This window comes from Chanodichthys erythropterus, chromosome 21 (assembly GCF_024489055.1).
Source record: "Chanodichthys erythropterus isolate Z2021 chromosome 21, ASM2448905v1, whole genome shotgun sequence".
Taxonomy (NCBI): Eukaryota; Metazoa; Chordata; class Actinopteri; order Cypriniformes; family Xenocyprididae; genus Chanodichthys; species Chanodichthys erythropterus.
This window is the reverse complement of record NC_090241.1, coordinates 38,486,035-38,509,171: the sequence shown is the minus strand read 5'-3', so window position 1 is coordinate 38,509,171 and position 23,137 is coordinate 38,486,035. Positions and strand designations below refer to the sequence as shown.

Below are 23,137 nucleotides of genomic sequence, written 5' to 3'. Positions count from 1 at the left end.
ATGACTCATAATTGTATCCTAATTTAGTTATTTGGTGTTTGGTAATCAAGGGCCTACTTTGCATCAGCAACACTGACTCAATGACAAGTCATTCATAAGAAGATGGCACCTGTATGAATAGCAACTAGTTTTTAACCAATTAATCATTTGATTGTTAATCATAAATATAGGGGGTTGCTGCTCTGTAATGTTTTCAAGAGCATTATGTAAATTGGTATACTATTTAGCCTAGGCTACCAAAATGAACACCAAAACTTAACATGAACTGTTAAAAATTATAGCAATTCATGCAAAAAATTGATGGAAAGCTGGCAGCCTGCACGTTTCTTGACCACCTTCTTCCATATGGATCAATTTTTTTTTTGTTCTGATCACAAGAAGTCTCTGCAAACTATAGAGCAGGCACCAATCAGAGGCTGCAATTTTATGATGTCATCATGTAGACTTCTTACGAAGTATTTTACAGTATTTTAAAAATACAAAAATACAAAACACTATTTTGATAAGTATTTTGATACAAAATACAAAGCCATTTTCATCAACCCTATCAAATACAAATTACAAAATACTATTTTGTATTTGAAATACGTATTTGAAATACATGTATCATAAATACTGCCCATCCCTGCATATACAGTGAGGAAAATAAGTATTTGAACACCCTGTTATTTTGCAAGTTCTCCCACTTAGAAATCATGGAGGGGTCTGAAATTGTCATCGTAGGTGCATGTCCACTGTGAAAGACATAATCTAAAAAAAAAATCCAGAAATCACAATGTATGATTTTTTAACTATTTATTTGTATGATGCAGCTGCAAATAAGTATTTGAACACCTGTCTATCAGCCAGAATTCTGACCCTCAAAGACCTGTTAGTCTGCCTTTAAAATGTCCACCTCCACTCCATTTATTATCCTAAATTAGATGCACCTGTTTGAGGTCGTTAGCTGCATAAAGACACTTGTCCATCCCATACAATCAATAAGAATCCAACTACTAACATGGCCAAGACCAAAGAGCTGTCCAAAGACACTAGAGACAAAATTGTACACCTCCACAAGCCTAGAAAGGGCTACAGGGAAATTGCCAAGCAGCTTGGTGAAAAAAGGTCCACTGTTGGAGCAATCATTAGAAAATGGAAGAAGCTAAACATGACTGTCAATCTCCCTCGGACTGGGGTTCCATGTTAGATTTCACCTCGTGGGGTCTCGATCCTAAGAAAGGTGAGAAATCATCCCAGAACTACACGGGAGGAGCTGGTCAATGACCTGAAAAGAGCTGGGACCACCGTTTCCAAGGTTACTGTTGGTAATACACTAAGACGTCATGGTTTGAAATCATGCATGGCACGGAAGGTTCCCCTGCTTAAACCAGCACATGTCCAGGCCCGTCTTAAGTTTGCCAATGACCATTTGGATGATCCAGAGGAGTCATGGGAAAAAGTCATGTGGTCAGATGAGACAAAAATAGAACTTTTTGGTCATAATTCCACTAAACGTGTTTGGAGGAAGAAGAATGATGAATACCATCCCAAGAACACCATCCCTACTGTGAAGCATGGGGGTGGTAGCATCATGCTTTGGGGGTGTTTTTCTGCACATGGGACAGGGCGACTGCACTGTATTAAGGAGAGGATGACCGGGGCCATGTATTGCGAGATTTTGGGGAACAACCTCCTTCCCTCAGTTAGAGCATTGAAGATGGGTCGAGGCTGGGTCTTCCAACATGACAATGACCCGAAGCACACAGCCAGGATAACCAAGGAGTGGCTCTGTAAGAAGCATATCAAGGTTCTGGCATGGCCTAGCCAGTCTCCAGACCTAAACCCAATAGAGAATCTTTGGAGGGAGCTCAAACTCCGTGTTTCTCAGCGACAGGCCAGAAATCTGACTGATCTAGAGAAGATCTGTGTGGAGGAGTGGGCCAAAATCCCTCCTGCAGTGTGTGCAAACCTGGTGAAAAACTACAGGAAACGTTTGACATCTGTAATTGCAAAAAAGGCTACTGTACCAAATATTAATACTGATTTTCTCAGGGGTTCAAATACTTATTTGCAGCTGTATCATACAAATAAATAGTTTAAAAATCATACATTGTGATTTCTGGATTTTTTTTTTTTTTTTTTAGATTGTCTCTCACAGTGGACATGCACCTATGATGACAATTTCAGACCCCTCCATGATTTCTAAGTGGGAGAACTTGCAAAATAGCAGGGTTTTCAAATACTTATTTTCCTCACTGTATCTATGGTCGCGAAAGCGTATAGAGTACCTCAGAGATGACGTGTTTTTGTATGCAAACCCAGAAGTAAGTTAGCATTTTAGGACCTCCGGTTGCATCGCCCTAAAGTCTACGGGTTTTTACTAAATCACCTGAAATAAGGTCTGTGGTTAACAAAGCCTCTAAATAGTTTCAAGTTTTGATCTATGACATAAAACACATCAGTTATAACCCGCTTGTAATTTTTTTTTTAAAGCTGTATTGTGCCTTAAAAATGGCGGTTGCTAAAAGGGACTACTTACTTTGGCGGGGACTTTAGACATCATCATGGCAAACAGGTCACACACACACATGGGCTGTGTCCGAAATCGCGTACTGTTTAGTAGGTACTACATTTGAATTTAAATTTACTTCACGACCATTGAAAAAGTACGTTCTATATAGTACGAATGAGTGTAGTATGAATGAATTCGGACGTACTACATTCGCTATGTTGTTAATGTCACATGACCTACCAGCGTCAGTTACGTCCCTTCAACTCCATTCAAAAATGAATGAAGTCAGTCGCAACATTCCATAGTCTGCCTTCTCTTAAAAAATACATTTTTATCAAGCTAAAGTCTACATATAGTTCCCAAGGAAAGTATTGTTTAGTGTAAAACAATCTGAAGATTGGCAAACAGGCTGTTGATTAATTAAATGATTAGCTATTTCCCTACAAAAGCTATTTAATCAGAATAGTGAAGCCTCTCATCTACTGCCTTCCATTCAGAAAACAGCCTCTGGTCTCATTCCCTGTGTACTGCAGGGGGCGGAGCATTAGCTTTAGCCGTTACGCTTTTTTGGCTAAAGGTTGCAGGCTTGCCTTCCAGTGGCTTTGCTATGAATTCGAACATACTACTCTGTTCGCAAACTGTTTTTCGCATATTATATAGTAGAGTAGTATTCGATTTCGGATGCAGTGTGCTGTAGTCTGTTTATAGCCTACTGTTAGCTTTTTATATCTGACCACTTTATTTAGGTTTCAAAATGTATAAATGTTGTGTTAACTTGTAAAGATTATCTTGATAGACAAAACATGTAGTTGTCATAACCCTTTGTTAAACACAGAGCTTATTTTTTGCGATTTTCCAAAAGTCTATGGGAAAATGCATAGGCTTTCGATCGAGGGGGCTCGTGCGGCGCTAACTTCCAGGTTGGCCTACAAAAACATGTAATCTCTGAGGTACTCTATAGAGGGTATGCATGTGATGTCAACGTCGACCGTTATGACTGCGGTCACGGCCACTGAGTGGCAAAAGACTGAGGGGCAGCATTGTAGTAATGGGAAGTTCAAATCATTTTACCGCCTCTGACTTTTGAGTCTCGTTCAGCAAAATGAACGAATCTTCTTTCGAGTCATTTCGTTCATTTTAGCAAAATGTAATTAAAATGTTACGTGTTACTTCACCAACACATCTACTACTTATGCAAACGTTGATCACACTACAAACAATACAAAACTACAATGCTATAAGATTCAGAAATGATTAATTCATTCTTTACCTGGGTCTTCAGTTTATGATAAGCTGATTAAGCTCACCTCACCTCTTGTCTGACAAGTCTTCGGGTTTAAGTCATTCCTTAATGGCGTGACAGGCAGCCCCATATGCTAAACCAATGCAGTCTGAGCCACAAAGAGAATTGATTAGTTTATTTCATGAGTCTTTCGGGGTTTTGAGTCATTCCTTAAACACATGACAGACCCATACGCTAAACCAATGCAGTCTGAGCTGGAAAGAGAATTGATTAGTTCTTTTCATGAGTCTTTCGGGTTTTTGAGTCGTTCCTTAATCACGTGACAGACCCATACGTTAAACCAGTGGTTCCCAAACTTTTTAGCTTGGAGTACCCCCTGAAGGGATTACCATCCTTCTGCGTACACCCTCTCTTCCACTTCGACTGCAGTCACACCATTACCATTAAGGGACAATATTTGCCCCCTAAATTGATTTTCCAGTGCATTTTTTTTTTGTTTTGTTTTTTTGCTTTATGAATAACTTTATAAAATAAATAATGTTTTAAATAAAAAATGTCCAATAGAGAAATATGCAATGATGGTAAAACTAAGTAAAACTTTTAAATATTAAACTAAAACCGTCAGTAGGTGGCAGCAAGTCACAGTTTTTATGAGTGAGTCATCGAGTCATTCATTCAGTAACGAAGCAAGTGGCTGTGAATGAATCATTGACTCTCAAAGCCACAGAATTGTTCGCGGAACACAGACGTGTGTTGTAGTTCTGCTGTGGTTTGCGTTAGAACTATTATTTCACTGCAAAATAGAGTAAATACTGACAGTAGGCTACTGTGTTTAATTTTTTTTTTTTTTTGGACCTGTTGTATAATGATGCCAAGTTTGCAGTCATGTGGATATTTGGGAACAATTGCATTCTTGCTCGTTATCATCATAAGGTATGTTTTTGTATCAGAGAAAGTTTAAGTCTTAAATCGAAATTAATCCATTATCTGTGTCTATATTTGTTCTTCATGCGAGTGCTAAATCATTAAGACATTAAGTGCTAAATCTCTACTTTTACAAAGGTGTATTGTCAAGAACTACAGTAGCCTAATGTAGCGCGATTTAAGGCAGCAGAATCTGGACGCAATCTATCATTTGCATGCTGCTTGTTTTACAGTCTGTGGTAGATACAGTAATTTTTGACTGCAAATAATGAGGTTATTTGATTATATGTACTGGATTTACAACATTTTGGAAGTTAGAAATACACGCTCGATTTTAATATTATTTTAAGGTAGAATTAAATGAAATACTCAGCATTTTGTTCGCGTACCCCTGTACCCCAGTTTGGGAACCACTGCGCTAAACCAATGCAGTCTGAGCCAGAAAGAGTATTGGTCTGTCACGTGATTAAGGAATGACTCAAAAACCCGAAAGACTAATGAAAAGAACTAATCTATTCTTTTTCTGGCTCAGACTGCATTGACTGAAAGGCCCTGTCCCAAATGGCGCACTTCATGTGGACTTTTGGTCTCGTGGACTTAAATTGCGCGTGCTCGCCGAGTCTACGAGTCCGTAGGCTGTCCCATTCAGCATTTTAACGCTCTGAAGTGTGCTCAGCAGCGCCCTCTTTGTACCCTTGAAGCAGTCTTCCGCGAAGCCCGCATAGATGCAGGCTCTGCACACTTTAACTACCCAGAAATCCTTGAGAAATGCCAATCAGACAACGGATGGGAGGAGATTTCGCTCAAGAGCAATTGATGACATTGCTGAGAAGAAAATATTTAAGTAAAGGGGGCGCTAGCGAGCAGGCGATGGAATAGAACGTGTTTAGCTGAGCTCCTGCCTAATTTTTATCTAAGTTTGCATTTAAAACAACATATCTTCTTCAATTATCCCCAGCGCGATTTATAGTATATTTCTGAACACGCAGTGGGCAATGATCGAACCTCGTAAAGAGTGATGGCCTCTAAGCTCCGGAAATGTGATGGCCCTGTCCCAAATGGCGCACTTCATGTGGACTTTTGGTCTCGTGGACTTAAATTGCGCGTGCTCGCCGAGTCTACGAGTCCGTAGGCTGTCCCATTCAGCATTTTAACGCTCTGAAGTGTGCTCAGCAGCGCCCTCTTTGTACCCTTGAAGCAGTCTTCCGCGAAGCCCGCATAGATGCAGGCTCTGCACACTTTAACTACCCAGAAATCCTTGAGAAATGCCAATCAGACAACGGATGGGAGGAGATTTCGCTCAAGAGCAATTGATGACATTGCTGAGAAGAAAATATTTAAGTGTAGGTATCATTACGGTTTTTATGACCTAGGTGTACATTTTACCAGTTGATTCTTTAAATAAATAGAACCGAATGTCAGGGCTTTACTGAGTTATATGTAAACCTAGTATTTATATTTAAACCTATAAATTCATCTTATGTATTATTACAACTGCATACATTATTTAAATAAACACGTATATATTGTCTAATGCCCAGGTGGCATAAGCAAAAGCAGGCTGTGTAGTTGACATGGAGATAATATTTTGCAAAAGAAAAGAAACCTGTTCACCTGTTCTGCTAAATATTATCCCAGAACCTGCAGCTCCTGTCAAAAAAAAACCAGACCATTATTTCCGACGTGACGATTGAGTCTGTCCCAAAAATTCCTCTCAATGCGCCCTCGTGGACTCGCACCAAGGGCCCTATAGATCTGCACTACATGATGACACCAAAGTGTGGACTTTGACGACTGCACATTGTGCTCAGTATTGTGTGTATTGGCACCTAGTGGACTCTTCTTTCCTGCTTGCGCATGTGCTGTTGCATGCGCACGGTCCGCGCAGTCTCGAAATTTAGGCTGCATGCGGATGGGGCTTAAGTCCACAAGACCGTAGGGTGTCCCATTCGTCATTTAAGCTTAAAGAAGGGTGCTCGTGAGTGCCCCCTTTGCGGCTGTTGTGCGCCCTCAATGCGCACTTCTGCTGAGCCCGCAAGAATGTGGGTGCTTCTCAATATCCCTCCTTGTTTCCTCGCTCCTCCGTCCTCCATCCTATGACCTGGAAAACAATCCAGCTCAGCCATCTTGAAGGACATCTCAATTTTCTAATTGCACCGTGAGGAGGCGAGGAACGAGGAGTGAGGAGGCTTCCTGAGGAGTCATGAGTGAGGATACATAGGTGTATCCTTTGCTGAAGTCTTTCTCGTCGAGAAACCTGACGCATGTATACATTTCTCCTCCCCCTTCATATTTGTCACAATAATTTAAATGTATTCTTTACTTTTGCAGTTTAAATAAACTTTATATCTCATATATTTCAACGGGGCATCTTGCTTTATTAATATTTATTATTTTTTTTAAATAACCAAACTTTAACAACATGTGGGTAGATCCCTCGAGCGCAGCTGATGTGACGCTAAAGGGAGCGAGGATATCATTTCACTTGATTCAATTCCTCCGTCCTCACGTCTTTTCCTTGCGTCCTTCCCTCACATCCTGAAGGGGTGGATCTAAGACACGAGGAAAGGAAATGAGGATGCACAAACAAGAATTGAGAAGCACCCTCTGAGCTATATGCAGAGGACTTTACCCAGCAGTCAAAGCGGCATTACGTCGTGAAAGTGCGGACTCGGAGGAAGACCATGAGGTTTTAGGGTGCCATTTGATCACAGGAATAATGCTGCATTCACGCCACCTCATATTTACCGGAATCTTGAGAACATGTGACATTGTATTCGGAGCTGTTCACGTCCTTTGACTGGGAATTATGCATTTCTATGGTACCACTATCAACGCCTAAATGATTCTACTGCGGTCAGGTGGTATAGCAGCCACGTGGTACATCTGGGAGCTTTCAGAAAACTCCCAGCTTACAAGCTGTAATTACGAGCTCTACGAGGACGTGAACGCTTTTTACAAGCAGGAATCTCGTAACTACAGGAATTACGAGGCCGCGTGAATGCACCTTCTATTTCAGTTTACTATATATTCACATAGAAAACAGATATTTTAAATTGTAATATAATTTCACTGTTCTCAGAGCAAGGTGTAACTCTATTCTCGCTGCAGGTTCAGAATTAACACGCTGCCTATGGTCAGCGGTTTTTACTTTGCTTGGCAGTGGCATCTGGTAAAATAGATTGAAATAGTTATGAATAAATGACACACTGTAAATGCATAATTATCAAACTGAAAATACATGCTCTAAACATTTTTTTTTCTCATATTGTACAATACAAAAACTGTCTGAAATATTTTTATAAAATATTTCAATAATAAATGCAATATTTTTATAAAATGATTTTTATAAAATCTATTCCTTAATGATACTAAAATAAAGTACTTTTATGTATATAAATCATCAATTGAATATAGAAGCACAAAAACTGCCAATCTAGGACCTATATCTATCATGGAAAGCATTCTGCAGTGGTCACACCACATGATATTTTCAAATTCAGTCAAAATTTACAGGCAGAGAGTTGATTACCTAAACAAAACAAGCTAGCGTCCCACAAAAGGTCACTATGAAATTTGTAATAAAAGTATATATTCACAGAAATAACTCAATATTCATTGTTTTTTGAGGTCATACTACATGATTTCCAAATGTGGCAACTACATATCAGCCATTTAAAAAAGTTATATTTTTTCCAAATTTAAGACAGTTATAAACCTGATTGCTGCTTCCATGGGTCCTTCGCAATTTGGTATATGATGCAACTTCCTGTCGTTGAATGGATTTCAACATTAAAGTACCAAAGTGGTAGTTTTTTTGATGGTCGCACCACAAAGTTTGTTTGTATATTATGATGGAAATATATTTCCATCATAATGCTTTGCAATTTTGTACAGGCTCACAAAACACGTTGGAAATCATGCCAAATAATGCAGAAAATTAATTCGAATAAATTTAGAGCAATTTCAAAGACATTTCCAAAAAAAGAAGTTATGGACGGATGGTCGCACCACATGATATTTTGACACTTTAAATAACAGAAAATTACAAACAACTAATGTTTTTTGAAAAGTTAAACTGAGTACATGCATGGGAGAGGTACTACATTTATATGGTATTTTTAAGCATTTAAACCAAATTTTAACTGAAAAAAAATGCATTCGGGCAGAAAATTTAGGCATCATGTCATTGACCCGTATATGGCGCAAGATTCCTGTTTCCCTTGTTATTTCTGATATTTATCTCGTTACCCATTTAACCCTTTTGTTTCCACTGTTCGGTGTCAAGCCTTATCTGTTTGTTTGTAATGTGAGCTTAGTTGTTTCTTGGTTTCTTGTACTTTTGATATTAAGGCTATATTAAAGTACTGTGTTTGGATCCAGCTCTTCCTTGTTTCTTACCTCTTTCTTGTTGGAATTTACTAGTAAATATTGATCACTTTCAATTGTTTTGACTTTTTAATCATCATTTATAGAAAAATATCTAAAAATAAAATTTAGCTTTTGTCCATCTTTCCATCTAGACTTATAAGTTACGTGCCAGAAGACTCCAAAGCTGTTCTAAGTGGTCAGCAGTCTTCTACACAGTGCCGCTTGTCTGTACAAACAACACTTGTTGAACCTTTCCAGCCCATACTTGGAGCTCAGTATTTTGTTCTTGGCGAAATTGAAAAGACTGATGGTGAGTTTGAGTAAGACATATGATTTAAACCAAGTTGCTGCCTACTCATAGTCTAAATCTAGATGCAGTATTGTTGTTTATATTCAGATTGTGTTTTTCCAGGCTGTTTAACCAGTATTTTCTGTTGCTTCTGCTTCCAGGATTAAGTGGAGTTATGCTGCGTGCCCGTGCTTTGACTTGTGTTGATGGAGTAGACCTTACTCTAATGCAACAGGCCATTGTGGAACAGAGACGCTTCTTTAAGGAGAGAGAAACTAAAGATGAATATGCAAGCTCACTGCTGTGAGAGCCCTCATACGTAATTCTGATCAATTCAGAACTATTTATTGTGTTTTTGTACAATTTGAGAATCTGTGACTTTGTGTCAACTTCTCAATAGCATAGGATTGTGAGTTGGATTATTACATAAAGTGGATGTAAATTGATTACCTAACTGTAAAAATATATACTTTTAAATTTTAAAAATAAGCAAGTAAGAGGTAAATGGCTCTCAATCTATGTATTGTATTGCTATATAATATATGGTATTTGTTTTGTCACACCCTATGTATATTGGATGTCTAGTGCAGGATGTAGGTCAAACCCTATACCCCTATATATTTAGAAAGAAAACTCTTTTAAAATGTATTTTAAAGGGGGCGCTAGCGAGCAGGCGATGGAATAGAACGTGTTTAGCTGAGCTCCTGCCTAATTTTTATCTAAGTTTGCATTTAAAACAACATATCTTCTTCAATTATCCCCAGCGCGATTTATAGTATATTTCTGAACACGCAGTGGGCAATGATCGAACCTCGTAAAGAGTGATGGCCTCTAAGCTCCGGAAATGTGATGGCCCTGTCCCAAATGGCGCACTTCATGTGGACTTTTGGTCTCGTGGACTTAAATTGCGCGTGCTCGCCGAGTCTACGAGTCCGTAGGCTGTCCCATTCAGCATTTTAACGCTCTGAAGTGTGCTCAGCAGCGCCCTCTTTGTACCCTTGAAGCAGTCTTCCGCGAAGCCCGCATAGATGCAGGCTCTGCACACTTTAACTACCCAGAAATCCTTGAGAAATGCCAATCAGACAACGGATGGGAGGAGATTTCGCTCAAGAGCAATTGATGACATTGCTGAGAAGAAAATATTTAAGTAAAGGGGGCGCTAGCTAGCAGGCGATGGAATAGAACGTGTTTAGCTGAGCTCCTGCCTAATTTTTATCTAAGTTTGCATTTAAAACAACATATCTTCTTCAATTATCCCCAGCGCGATTTATAGTATATTTCTGAACACGCAGTGGGCAATGATCGAACCTCGTAAAGAGTGATGGCCTCTAAGCTCCGGAAATATAAATACAAAGGATCCTGCGATTCTAGGCCCGACACTCCCCCGACGCAGAGTTCAGCTTCTGACCGTGACCACACACCGAATCCACAAGACATGACCGATATGGAAGAATTGAAGCTACAGATCCTGACATCTTTGAAAGCAGACATTTCCGTAGTGATAAGAACTGAACTTAAGAACTCCCTCGCTGACGATTTCAACTTTCTAAAGAGCGAGCTGCAAGCTGTCAGAACGGAAATTGCAAACAATGCGACGCTAGCGCACTGACATTGAACAAATGAAAACTACCATTAAAGATATGGAAGGCAGGATGTCAACTTGGACGGATGAAGTGAACGAATTACAAGCCGTGGTAGGTACTTTAAAATCGGAATTGAAAGAGCTGCGAGACAAATCGGAAGACATGGAGGGGAGGATGCAGAGGTGCAATATTCGAATCGTGGGGGTCGCTGAGGGACCGGAATCGGCTTCCACGCAGTCGGTCTCTAAATTACTATCTGAGGTGCTGAAACTGGATAAAGAAGTTCTGGTGGACCGGTCGCATCGCGGCCTGAGACCGTTGATCCCCGGAGGGAAACCACGGGTGATAGTAGCAAAGTTACATTACTATCAGGATTGCGTCGAGGTCCTGTGTTGAGCACGCAATCAGGCTCCGCTCCAGTTGAACGGAAATTCCATCTCAATATTCCCAGATTACACTGCTAGTGTCGCCAAAGCACGGGCCGCATTCACGGACGTCAGAAATCTATTACGAGAGCAACGAGGTGTTCGATATGGCCTGCTGTTTCCTGCTTGGTTACGGATCACTCACAACGGCGCGGATAGAGAATTCCTGGATCCGGATAAAGCCATGGCCCACGTCAAGAAGTATATCGTCGCTGGGGATGACACCGGAATATAACAGAGATTTTTTTTTTTATTTTCTCTATTTTTGTTTTTCTCCCTCTGCTATATAAAACTGGTGGGAAGTTTATGATTTACCTGTTGTGATGCAGTTAAATTCGTGATTTTGTTTTGCGATGACTGTTGTCATTATTGTTGTTGTCTCGGTTAGGACAATTTGGGTAGGAGCTCTAGCTCTGCTTAGCTTAGTTTGCTTTAAGAGCTAACGTTACCCAGACAAGCACATAATGTGTAGACTCAGTTTTGGGGGGTCCCTGGTTCATCATGTTCATGTTGATGACAAAGGTAGGGGTAATGTCAGACCATTTTCTTTTTTTTTTATATTTCTTAAAAGTATACGGTCCAATATTGAAGTCAATGTACATCAGGAAATATTATTGTAACATTTTGTTCTTAGCTCCATATGACCAATATTAATATTTCTTCTCAAGTAAATGGTTGTTCAGTTAAACTGGTGAGCTGGAATGTTAAATCTCTTAACCACCCTGTAAAACGTAAAAAAGTGTATGCTCATTTAAAAGATCTTAAGACTGATATCGCATTTCTTCAAGAGATGCATTTACGCGTCTCTGATCATTGCCGGCTTAGAAATAAGTGGGTGGGTCAGACATTTCACTCCAGCTTTAAATCTAAGGCTAGAGGTGTGGCGATAGTTCTCAGGAAAAATATACACTTTGTAGCGTCAAGTGTTGAATCTGATCCGGATGGGCGCTTTCTAATCGTGGTGGGACATTTGTACGGGCTCCCTGTTATTTTAGCCAACATTTACGCCCCGAATTGGGATGATCACCTTTTTTTTAGTAATTTTTTCTCAAAGTTGCCAAATATGGTAACGCATCATCTTATCCTCGGTGGCGACTTTAACTGCGTCCTTTCCTCCACTCTGGATCGTAGTGCATCCAGAACGATTTCAATAACTAAATCAGCACATACGATACAGAATTTTCTTAAAACATATGGAATGGCTGATGTCTGGAGATTTCGTAACCCTATCACCCGGGCATATTCCTTTTTCTCTCCAGTACACAACTCCTATTCACGTATAGATTATTTTATCATAGACACTAACCTTGTATCGTCAGTTATAAAATGTGATTACGAAGCCATAATTATTTCAGACCACGGTCCATTGACTATGACGGTGCGTATTGACACCAAAGAACCAAATTACCGTCCCTGGAGATTCAATTCCACTCTCCTCTCAGATGAGACGTTTGTGAGTTATATTTCCTCTGAAATAGACTTCTTTCTTAGTGTAAATATGACTCCAGGAATGGCTGTGTCAACTATATGGGAAGCGTTGAAGGCATATTTGAGAGGCCAAATTATCTCGTATTGTGCAGGTCAGAGCAAAACCAGAAAGGACCAGTTAAAGAAATTGACTGATCAGATCTTAGAACTCGACTCTTTGAATAGCTTTTCACCATCCCCAGCGAGGCTAAAACAAAGAATGTTATTACAAACTGAATTCAATTTGCTGGCAACTAAACAGGCAGAATACCTTCTCTCTAAATTGAGGTGTATTTTTATGAGTACAGGGAAAAGACTGGGAATCTTCTGGCTCACCAGTTGCGACAGCAATCAGCTCATCATATTATTTCGGAGATATGTGATGATCAAGGCCTGAAGCACAGGGATAGTACCGAGGTTAATTCTTGTTTTTATCAATTTTATCAGTCGTTGTATACCTCAGACCCACCCTCTGACCTGTTGACTTTAGAAGACTTTTTTAGGAAACTTGACACACCATTGATAGACCCGGAAAAAGCTGCGCATCTTGATTCACCAATTACAATCTCGGAAATAGAAGCAGCAATCCGAAGTATGCAGACCGGCAAAACCCCAGGTCCCGACTGAATTCCTAAAAAAAATCTCTACTCAACTTTCCCCATTATTGCTATCTGTCTTTGAAGACTCCTTGTTATCTCACTCTTTACCATGTACTATGCGTCAAGCAGTTATTTCTCTGATTCTTAAAAAGGAGAAAGATCCCTAAGAATGTGGCTCTTACCGCCCGATTTCGCTTTTGAACGCTGATACTAAGATCTTTGCCAAGGTCCTAGCCCGACGACTGGAGGATGCTCTTCCAGCTATCATTTCACCTGACCAAACGGGCTTTATTAAAAGTCGACACTCCTTCTTTAATACCAGACGTCTTGCTAATATAATTTATGGCCCCTCTCCGACTAATACTTCAGAAGTTATTCTGTCGCTTGATGCTGAAAAGGCGTTTGACCGTGTGAAATGGGATTTTCTCTTCTTTACTCCTAAAAAGTTTGGTTTCGGATCTAGCTTTATATCTTGGATTAAACTTTTATATTCAGCCCCATTGGCTGCGGTACGTACTAATAATAACATATCACCTTTTTTTGAGCTAAAACGCGGTACAAGGCAGGGCTGTCCTCTATCGCCACTCCTCTTTGCAATTGCAATTGAACCCCTAGCCATAGCCTTGAGGATTTCTACTAATGTCAAGGGGATGTGGAGGGGGGATTCTGAACACAAAGTATCTCTATATGCGGACGATATGTTGTTGTACATTTCTGACCCATCATCAAGTCTTCCGAATTTGTTAAATTTACTTAATGAATTTGGTCAGCTGTCTGGCTATAAAGTCAATTATCAAAAGAGTGAACTTATGCCAATCGGCCCCATGACTCCAGACGTGTTCTCCTTTTCAATACCTTTTTAAAATCACTACAACAAAATTTAAATATTTGGGGATCTGGTTTACGAAAAACTTCAAAGAACTTTATAAAGCCAATTATCAACCTCTTTTAGCTAGTATGAAGCAGGATTTTGATAGGTGGGACTCTTTGCACCTTTCCCTAGGTGGAAGGATTAACATAATTAAGATGACTGTTTTGCCCAAGTTCTTATACATTTTCCAATATTTACCAATTTTTCTCACAAAATCTTTTTTTTGGGGAATTTAAATACCCAAATTACAAGTTTTATTTGGAATAAAAAACGCCCTAGGACAATAGATAAAGTATTACAAAGGCCCCGCAGTTTAGGTGGTCTTGCCCTTCCGAACTTTTTATATTATTACTGGTCTGTAAATATCAGAGCAATTCTATACTTACTGGGGGAAGATGAGAAAGCCAGCTGGGCACAGATGGAGAAATCATCCATCCGATACAACCCTCTATCAGTATTGTGCTCTAGGCTGCCACTGGCACATTCAGTATCTAACCTTGCACTCTCCCCAGTTGTACTACAAGCTATAAAAATTTGGTTTCAGTTTAGACGTCACTTTGCACTTAACAACCTTCCGCTTGCCTCACCTGTTGTACAGAACCACATATTTACTCCTTCTATGACAGATGCAGCGTTTGATATATGGTCAAAAAATGGCATTAGGTCATTACATGATTTGTATTTCAATGACACATTTGCCTCTTTTGAACAGTTAGTCCAAAAATTTACTATTCCTCATACACACTTCTTTAGGTATCTACAACTTAGAAGCTTTGTGTCATCAAATTCAAACTGTTTCCCTCATTGTCCCGCTCCATCTATCATTGATTCTATTCTCGAATACAGGTGTGTAGAAAAACAGTCCATAAGTAAAGCGTATGGACTACTTAATCTACACAATCTGACTGCCTTAGAATCAAACAAAAATGGGAAAAAGAAATTGAGGATCAGCTACCAGACGATGTGTGGCAGGAAGCAATCCGGAGAATACACTCATCCTCTATAAGCCTCAGGCACACGATTGTCCAGTTTAAAATTGTACATCGTCTCCATTGGTCCAAGGACAGATTGGCTAAATTTAAAAGCGATGTAGACCCTAACTGACCGATGTAAACAAGCTCCTGCTACTTTATTTCATATGTTCTGGTCATGTCCGAAATTGCTAGAATACTGGGGCCAAATTTGAGACCTTTTCTAAAATGTTTGGTAAATTTATTGCTCCAGACATATCGACAGCAATATTTGGAGTTGCTAGTCTAGATAATAATCTAAGTAGATCCCAGTCTGATGTTATTGCTTTTTGTACACTTCTTGCTAGAAGGCTAATTTTGTACAAATAGAAAGACTCTTCACCTCCAACATATGGACATTGGATTAAAGATGTGATTGTATAACATACAATTGGAAAAGCTGCGATGTTCTATGAATGGGTCAAATAAGAGATTTCTAACCACCTGGCAACCTTTGCTGACCTTTGTGGAGAACACTTCTGCTAAAAAAATAAACCTGTTCTGTATAATGTATTTGTTTTTTCAGTATCATTTGTAAAAATAAAAATAAACATTGAGGGGAAAAAAAGAAAAAAAAAGTATTTTAAAAATAAATAAATTGTACATGTTGACATCATTTAATAGAAACAAATTAGATGTAACAAAAAAGACAAGTCATTCATTGCATTTTTAATTCTCAATTATTCTCATCAGCAGTATTAGAAAGGACAGAGAATGGTAAAGACATAAATAATTAAAAGTAGAATGATTTTAAATCAGAAATTGCACTTCTGCCCCATCATACCATGCAAATAAAACATGCATAACATTTTTGTTTTTTTTTGATAAATATTTCTTATTTTCTGTGTTACAATAGTCTGTCCCATTACATAGTGTAAAAATTAAGTAAACATAAGCATCTCATCAGTTGAGATTTTTAAATGATTCTTAGTGAAAAGTAACTAATGTAATGTGGTCAAATTGACAGATTTTATAGCACCTGAGATTTACAATAAGTTGTATTACAAGAACAGTATTGATCAGATTAAGCATAACTTTCAAACTTCAAGTTCAATTTTTTTTGTGAATCTCTAACCACATTTATTATTACACATTATCTTAAAATCAGTAACATGTTTTTCTTTTTTCTGGTGTGCAGATTCCTTTTGTTTTGTTTTTTTTAACTTAAGAACACATTGAATCAATGCACCCACTAAACACTTGAATTTATAAAGTGGTTTAGGACCTGACTGTTTTATTTTTCTATAAAAGATCAAATTTTCATCTTAACTAAGGAGAAATGGTCAACAGTGCAGAAACTTGAATGCATGATCAATTTTGTAAACTGATGTAGACTATTGAGTGTCTATGTATTATAGGAAGTATAGGCAGAATCTTTGGAGGAAGCAGGAAGCATTGGAAGACCTGAGAGTGGGTCTGTCTTACAACGAGCCAAAGCCTGCTTGTAGTTGATCTTCTCCTTTGTGATGGGATCAATGAGCTCTTTTGCATAGTTGATCTCTTCCTGAAGCTCTCTCATCATTGTACTGTCAATCATCTTAGAGCTGACAGCATCAACAATGTTAACTCTTCCTGCTTTGTTGGGGTTGACCAACCCACCTGTCAGAAATTGTGCCTCCATGTATCTCATGGCATTCTCTTTGGGCATCCACCCTTTCTGTACAGCTTCTCCGACTGACAGACGTTCTTTGGTCATAGGGTCTTCTACTCCAGTAAAGGCCTTTTGAGCATTCAGTAACCGCTGTAGTTGACTAGGCTCAATCAGACCTCGATCAGCTGCTTTGTGGACAGAATATTTTATGCTGTTGCTGATTTCCACAATGCCGCCAGTAGCTGCCTGTGCTTCAAGCAGCTTTTGGGCAGTGTTGGTGTCAATCATCTTTCGACTCATGGCACTGCGTACATTTAGACATGAATCAGTGTGTACATCATACACACCGCAGATGGGGAACTCTTCATTGAGCTGAGTTGGTTGGCTGGTAACTGGGGTGTATGACCGAGGTTTTGTTTCACCAGCCACAAGAAGAGCAAACTCTGAGATAGGCATTTTGCCATCCTTGTACTGTTGTAGTTGGTATTTAGTCACCCTGCCTTCTGTTAGTGCATTTTTGATTGAGTACTGATTGCCACTCTTGCGATCTTGCAAAAGAGAAATTTCACCATCAGGTCCCATTGTGGTGGTTTCCTCCCAGTCGCACTCCAGTTCCTGTAATTGCAAGTACTGGCTGCGATCGAGGAAGCCTTGCATGTAGGCATCGTATGGTGACATGTCTTTACCAGTGTTAGGGTCCAAGATGCTAATCTTTGTGGAGACATTGACTTCCTTAGTACAAGTTTCTGAGGAATCCTCTTTCCTCAAACTGTTCTTGAGCTCCCTGATTATGTTATCTCGCTTGTGAATTTTGTCCTTCTCATCCAGGATCTCTCTTTCCAGCCTTTGAACATCTGATTCCATTTTAATGCTTCTTTGCCTATTCATTTGATTTCTTTCACTCATCAGCCTAGACTGCTGGTGGAATGAGATGCTGATATTTTGTCTTTCAGATTCTAATGTTCTTAGCTCTCTCTGGAGGTTTTCTTTTTCTCGTTGCAGCTTGTCCCGATCATGAATCAGGTTGGTCTCCTCCAGGGATGTGGTAGTTCTTTTGCTTGCTTGTCGCTGCAGTTTCTCATCTAAACGATGGAGTTCATCCTCAAGGTCTCGTCTGGCATTTTTCTCCTGTTGTAACTGTTCTCTAAGGTGGGACCTTTCTGCTTCTACTGCTTGATCTTTCTCTACACGAACAATCTCTTTATAGATGGTCTTCTCAACCGATTTCTCTCTCTGCAAAATTTCTATCTCGAGTGTCATTTTCCTGATGTCTCGCTCCAAGCGCATAATGTCACTGCTTTCCTTATCCATGTCTGTCCGAAGACCATTGGTCAGTTTATCTAGTTTTGGATCCCTCTCAACTTTTAGAACTTCCTCTATTACTATGTTCTCTTCAATAGGTGGTGGGGCAGTTTCTAGCTCATGGATTCTGGATTTAATTTGTCTCAGCTCAGTTTCCACCTGTATCTTTTTTTGCCTTTCATCACTGCTCCTAATGGATATCTCCTTGTCTTCTATGAGTGCTCTCATCTGCTGCACCTCTAGCTCCAATTTTCTACGATTCTTCACTTCTTCATCTAGACTCCTGCCTAGCCTATCATGATCAAGAATCTGCCTTGGGTCCTTTTGTAGACGCACCACCTCTTGCACTACTACTTTTTCCTCTGGTTTTTGTCTCTCTAGCTGAATGTATTTATTCTGAAGATCAAAGACCATTTCCTCTATAGTTCTTCGCCTCTGAGTTTCTTCGCGTACATCTCTCCTGAGACGATCTGCCTCCTTCTCCAGAAGTGGGTCATCAATATATTTTGTTACATCTTTAGTGACAATCTTGGTCTCAACCTTTGACTTTTCAGTCTTCCACTCATCCCTGTCTTTTCTAAGATGGATAAGCTCATCCTGTAAAGTACTGTAGGCTTTTTGCAGTGAATATACTTGATCAGAGAGCCTCTGTATTTCTTTTACATTCTCTGGACTTCTTTCCTCTTTTACAACCTCCTGAACTACTTCTTTATACTCAACCTTTGGTTTCTGTGCATGCAGAGCACCAAGCTCTGTTTTCACAATAATAATTTGTCTCTCAAAGTCAGAGCACTGCCTGCTACTGTCTTGAAGCTCCTTTCTCAAGCGTTGAATCTCTGCCTTTGTCTCAGGGGCCACCCTGAAGTTCTCATTTATAATTTCTTTGACTTCCACTTTGGGCTTCATTTGTTGTATTTGAACATGGTGTGACTGAAGGTTACTAAGCTCAAACAAGAGACTTTTGTTCTCATTTCTCATTTCTTCTAGTCTAGTCAGAAGCCCTTTAGACTCACTTATGAGTCCAGGGTCCTGCTCAACCCTTTTCACCTCCTTGGTAACAACTTTTGGCTCTAAAGTTGGGATGAGCCTCTCTAAATAGTTTATCTTGCTTCTGGTTTGGGAGATTTCACTCCTCAATGACTTGCACCTCTCACCTTCATCTGAGATATCCATCTCAAATGTCCTAACTGCCTTCAACATTTCTGGATTCTTCTCCAGTCTTACCACTTCCTTTTGCACCACCTTCTCTTTTATGTTTTGCTTCTTTTGCGCCAAAATTGTCATCTCGGTTTGCAGGTGAGCCTTCTCTTGTTCTTTAACTCTGAGTTCACTTCTCAGTTTGCTTATTTTTTCTTGAATGTTTGATGATTCTACATCCAGCTGAGGGTCTTTCTCTACCTCCGTCACCTCTCTTGTGACTAGCTTGGGTTTGGTGTTCTTAAGTTCACTTTCTAAGGTAGTGATCTTTCTGGTCAGTACCTCAATCTCACTCTGTGTTTTGGTGCGTTTCAGTGCTTCTTCGTGAATCTTCTTTAGAAAATCCTCCACATTGGCCTCAAGTTTTGGGTCACGGTAATACTGCAGAACCTCTTTCTCTTCCACTCGCTCTACTCCTCTTCGACTCTTCAGAGATAAATATCTGTTCTTGATGGTGCTCAGGCTATTTTCTGCATTGGTACATTTGGCAATTTCCTCCTTTAATTCTTTCTGCAAAGCTTCTGTGTCCTCGTAGGCCTTTTGTTGCACCTGTTGTTTTTGTACAGCATTTACTTTTTCCACATTCTGTGTAAATGGAAGTAAGACAAGAAAGACCATTTCAAAGATTATTAGTTTGAACAGTCACAGGATTATTTGCTTTTCATAACAAAGATAAAATTAATTGCAGTATAACACAGAACAAACGAAGCCTTCTGATTAGTGGTAAACTACAAAAATATTGATCTCTCATTTGCACCTCAGCCATGATGCACTTTGCCAAGTTCATCTGGTTGAGCAACTGGTTACTCTCAGCAGCTGTTTTAGCATAATGGTTTGAAAGATCCTTTTCCTGTAGCACAACAGAATAAAGAATTAAGTATTTAATTAATATTAAAATTAGTCATGTTTTACATTTCAAATATCTCACCTGCTTTGCAACAGCGCTAGCTAGGGAGGTGGTGTGAAGCCTTTTAGCATTTGTCGCTGGTGTGTCATCAAGAGTAGCTGTGTACCTATCACAATTCATCTCATATTCCTACCCAAAATAAATGCAATGTACAATTTCATAACAGTTTATGCCACAAAATTGTAACATTTAAAGGTTTTTCAAAGAGTTATATTCTAAATACTTTAAATATAAAGTTATATTTGGTGTATGATTTTGGATACATACATTCAGTAGCCCAAACATTTGACTTACTTTGAGAACATTTTGGAGATCCTTGGAGAGATCAACCACTCTGTCCATGTCATCACCTTTCCTCTGTATATCCTCTATCACCCTCTTTTGAGTAAAAGAAAACAGCCACATAGTTAGAATTGTATTTTTTTTTTTTTTTTTTTTTGTGCGTTGTTGTGTCTCAGATAATTTATTTTATTTTATATAATATATATTGTCATATATAGTCTACAAATCTAACCTTTTGAGAGTTCTGTTTGGCATTGACTTGAGCCATATCATCTTTGGGGTTGATCTTGTTGTTAGGGAGATTATCTAAGAAGGAGCTCAGTGATTGGCTCACATTCTGGAAGTCCTGGTGTTTTGTGTTAGCCTCTTGCAAAAGCCTCTCTCTAAGGAAATAATATTTTTCAAGACATGTTTTAGGTAACAATTGTTCAGCTCATCACTGAAGAAAAGACAATAGAAAGATAAGGTATATCTAAGCAGCACAACATTAAACTCAAACTAAAAATTTGTTTTAGATGAATGCCTTTTAGAGTCAACTTTTGAGTTAGCATATATAACTCACCTTTCATTTAGCTGGTTGCTCACATTAGCATATCGGCTTTGAAGATTCTTCACTTCTGCTTCATGTTTGCGTATATCAGGACAATACTCCTGGTAACCCTGCTGAAGTGAACTGCTTAGCTTCTTAAGTGCCTCTAGGTCCTCGCTAAGCTTTTGCATCTCACTTTGAGCACTAGCAACGTCTTTTCTCATACCCTGTATGAATGACAATATACTTTATGCATAAGATTTGGTTTGTTGGCAAAATACATCCTTTTAGGTACATTTTTACCATAAGTAAAAAATTTTGATAATGATCTGAAATAATTTAATGTCATAACTCTGGGTATGTAGTCCAGTTTGTGATTCAGATATAAAAGTCGTGTGGTGTCGTGATTACATTTTACTAAATTAAGAATAAATAATGACCTGAATCTCCTGGGTACGGGCCTGAATGGCACTAGGTTTGTCTGGGATGGCACCATCATCACTGAGCTGTTTCTCAAAGTCTGAGACAGTGCTGTCCATCTTCCTAAGTTGTCCCTCCAAAACCATAGATGCATTTAACCTAGAAAAAGAGGCACCAGAGTTGCAACATCTAGAATTCTTTCTTTCATTTCCTATATACATAGATTTGTAATTGTATATACTTCTTTCTGTAGAGATCAATGAGAGCAGCTAGACTGTCTTGTTTGTTTTTGGCATCACTGAGTTTTTGGGGTAGAGTAGAAGAGGTTGGCCCATTAGAATCTTTTGAAAGTAGAGGTTCCAGTTCCTTTTGGGCTGCAGACCTCTGTTTGTCCAGCTGCTGGAGAGCTGTAGCTGTTTTCTGTTTAGAGAAAAAAAATCTCAAATAAGCAGAGCATTATAAAAGGTGGTGCTCTTCATCCACTGACAATTTTTCCAAAACCATTGCTTTAGACAAAGGTTTTAGGTTTTTGACAGCCATGAATCCACTTTATATCAGTTATCTTGCATCCAGTTATAAACAGTCAGTAACCTTGTTGTGTAGTTCATTATAGTCAACAGTATTAACCTAGGAGGCTTATCTCTAAGCAAGAATGGTTATATATCTAACTAGATGTCTAAAGCACTTCTCACCTCTTGCTCCTTCAGACGTTTAGTGAGGTCTGTGGCAGGGTCAGTGCGGTTCAGTGGGGCTCTTAGACTGCTCAGAGTGTTCATCTCAACTTGAGCTAGATCTTTATCTATTTGGTTTAGGCGGCTAGCCAGCTCTACAGCTTTGGAGTTCTCCTCAGCTCTTGGAGCAGGAACTACAACAACAAATATAACAATGATGTATTACCTCAGAGGTAAGTTCAGTAAATATGTAACAAGTGTTTCCTAGTTGTTTCATGAGCACCACATACATTATCACATGATAATTAGAAATAATGGTCTACAGTATGTTTTCAAAATAACCTGAATTTATAGCTAGGTAACTTGACCCCAACAAGAATAACACACAATGTTCAATAGTTCATTGAACATTATTTTCCACTATGATTGAATAGGCCATCATCAGAACTGGGGTGTTTTTTTTTCAAAAGCATCATTTAGTTCCATTGTTATCAACATAATTTAATGATTCAGTGTTTCCCACAAACATAATTTCAACAAACGTTTGCAAACAGCATTGCAAAGTTGTGGTTGGAACTACAGCTCATGACATGTGGATAGAAGCGTAGTTCTTAGTCTAATTTAAATATATCAAACATATAATTTGAGCAAAGTAAGCTAACATGCAGTACAATCTAGACAGTACAATATGTCATTCCATATCTATATACAAATTTCATTCTACATCTTTTAGTTTGTCATGAGAACGAAAACACTATTTTTAAAGAGTGTGCATGTAAGTGATCTAGAGTATAACCTAAGACGGAACACACGATTGAATAAAGTAGAACAACAGAGAACAAAATAGTGAAGTAGTCATCAAATACCATGCTCGTTATTTACAGCAATAATCTAACATTAATTTGATTAATTTATATTGATTATTATAAGTTGTTGCTCCACCACCTGCCTGACATCATTAA

The 23,137-nt window shown here is 38.9% G+C and overlaps 2 protein-coding genes across 5 annotated transcripts in view; one reads left to right on the top strand and one right to left on the bottom strand.

Annotated features, from left to right (window-relative positions):
• ten1 (TEN1 subunit of CST complex) overlaps nt 1–23,137 on the top strand; it is a 35,027-nt gene that overhangs the window by 11,171 nt on the left and 719 nt on the right. For 2 of the 4 annotated variants that reach the window (XR_010893377.1, XM_067372661.1), the window contains exons 2-4: nt 9,185–9,342; nt 9,483–9,624; nt 22,317–22,408. Coding sequence is in view for 3 of the 4 variants with exons in the window: in XM_067372661.1 (XP_067228762.1) it covers nt 9,185–9,342; nt 9,483–9,624; nt 22,317–22,408 (392 nt within the window). In the remaining variant the exon portion in view is untranslated. Of the gene's footprint in view, nt 1–9,184; nt 9,343–9,482; nt 9,625–22,316; nt 23,122–23,137 lie in introns of those variants that run through there. The other 2 variants (XM_067372660.1, XM_067372662.1) reach the window with 1 other exon arrangement.
• Nucleotides 9,489–22,452, bottom strand: evpla (envoplakin a). The gene is made up of 9 exons (XM_067372657.1): nt 22,197–22,452; nt 21,746–21,924; nt 21,525–21,663; nt 21,118–21,311; nt 20,788–20,938; nt 20,568–20,651; nt 20,295–20,402; nt 20,124–20,216; nt 9,489–19,951 (listed from the first exon to the last, which is right to left on the bottom strand). The coding sequence occupies exons 1-9, from the start codon at nt 22,278–22,280 to the stop codon at nt 16,622–16,624; spliced, it is 4,362 nt and encodes a 1,453-aa protein (XP_067228758.1). The 5' UTR covers nt 22,281–22,452; the 3' UTR covers nt 9,489–16,621.

Coding starts and splice junctions, on each gene's coding strand:
- evpla (XM_067372657.1), bottom strand. CDS start 22,280: ATGAACACTCTGAGCAGTCTAAGAGCCCCACTGAACCGCACTGACCCT. Junction 21,664..21,745: donor ATTGATCTCTACAGAAAGAA/GTATATACAATT, acceptor CTCTTTTTCTAG/GTTAAATGCATCTATGGTTT. Junction 20,217..20,294: donor CTAGCGCTGTTGCAAAGCAG/GTGAGATATTTG, acceptor GTTGTGCTACAG/GAAAAGGATCTTTCAAACCA.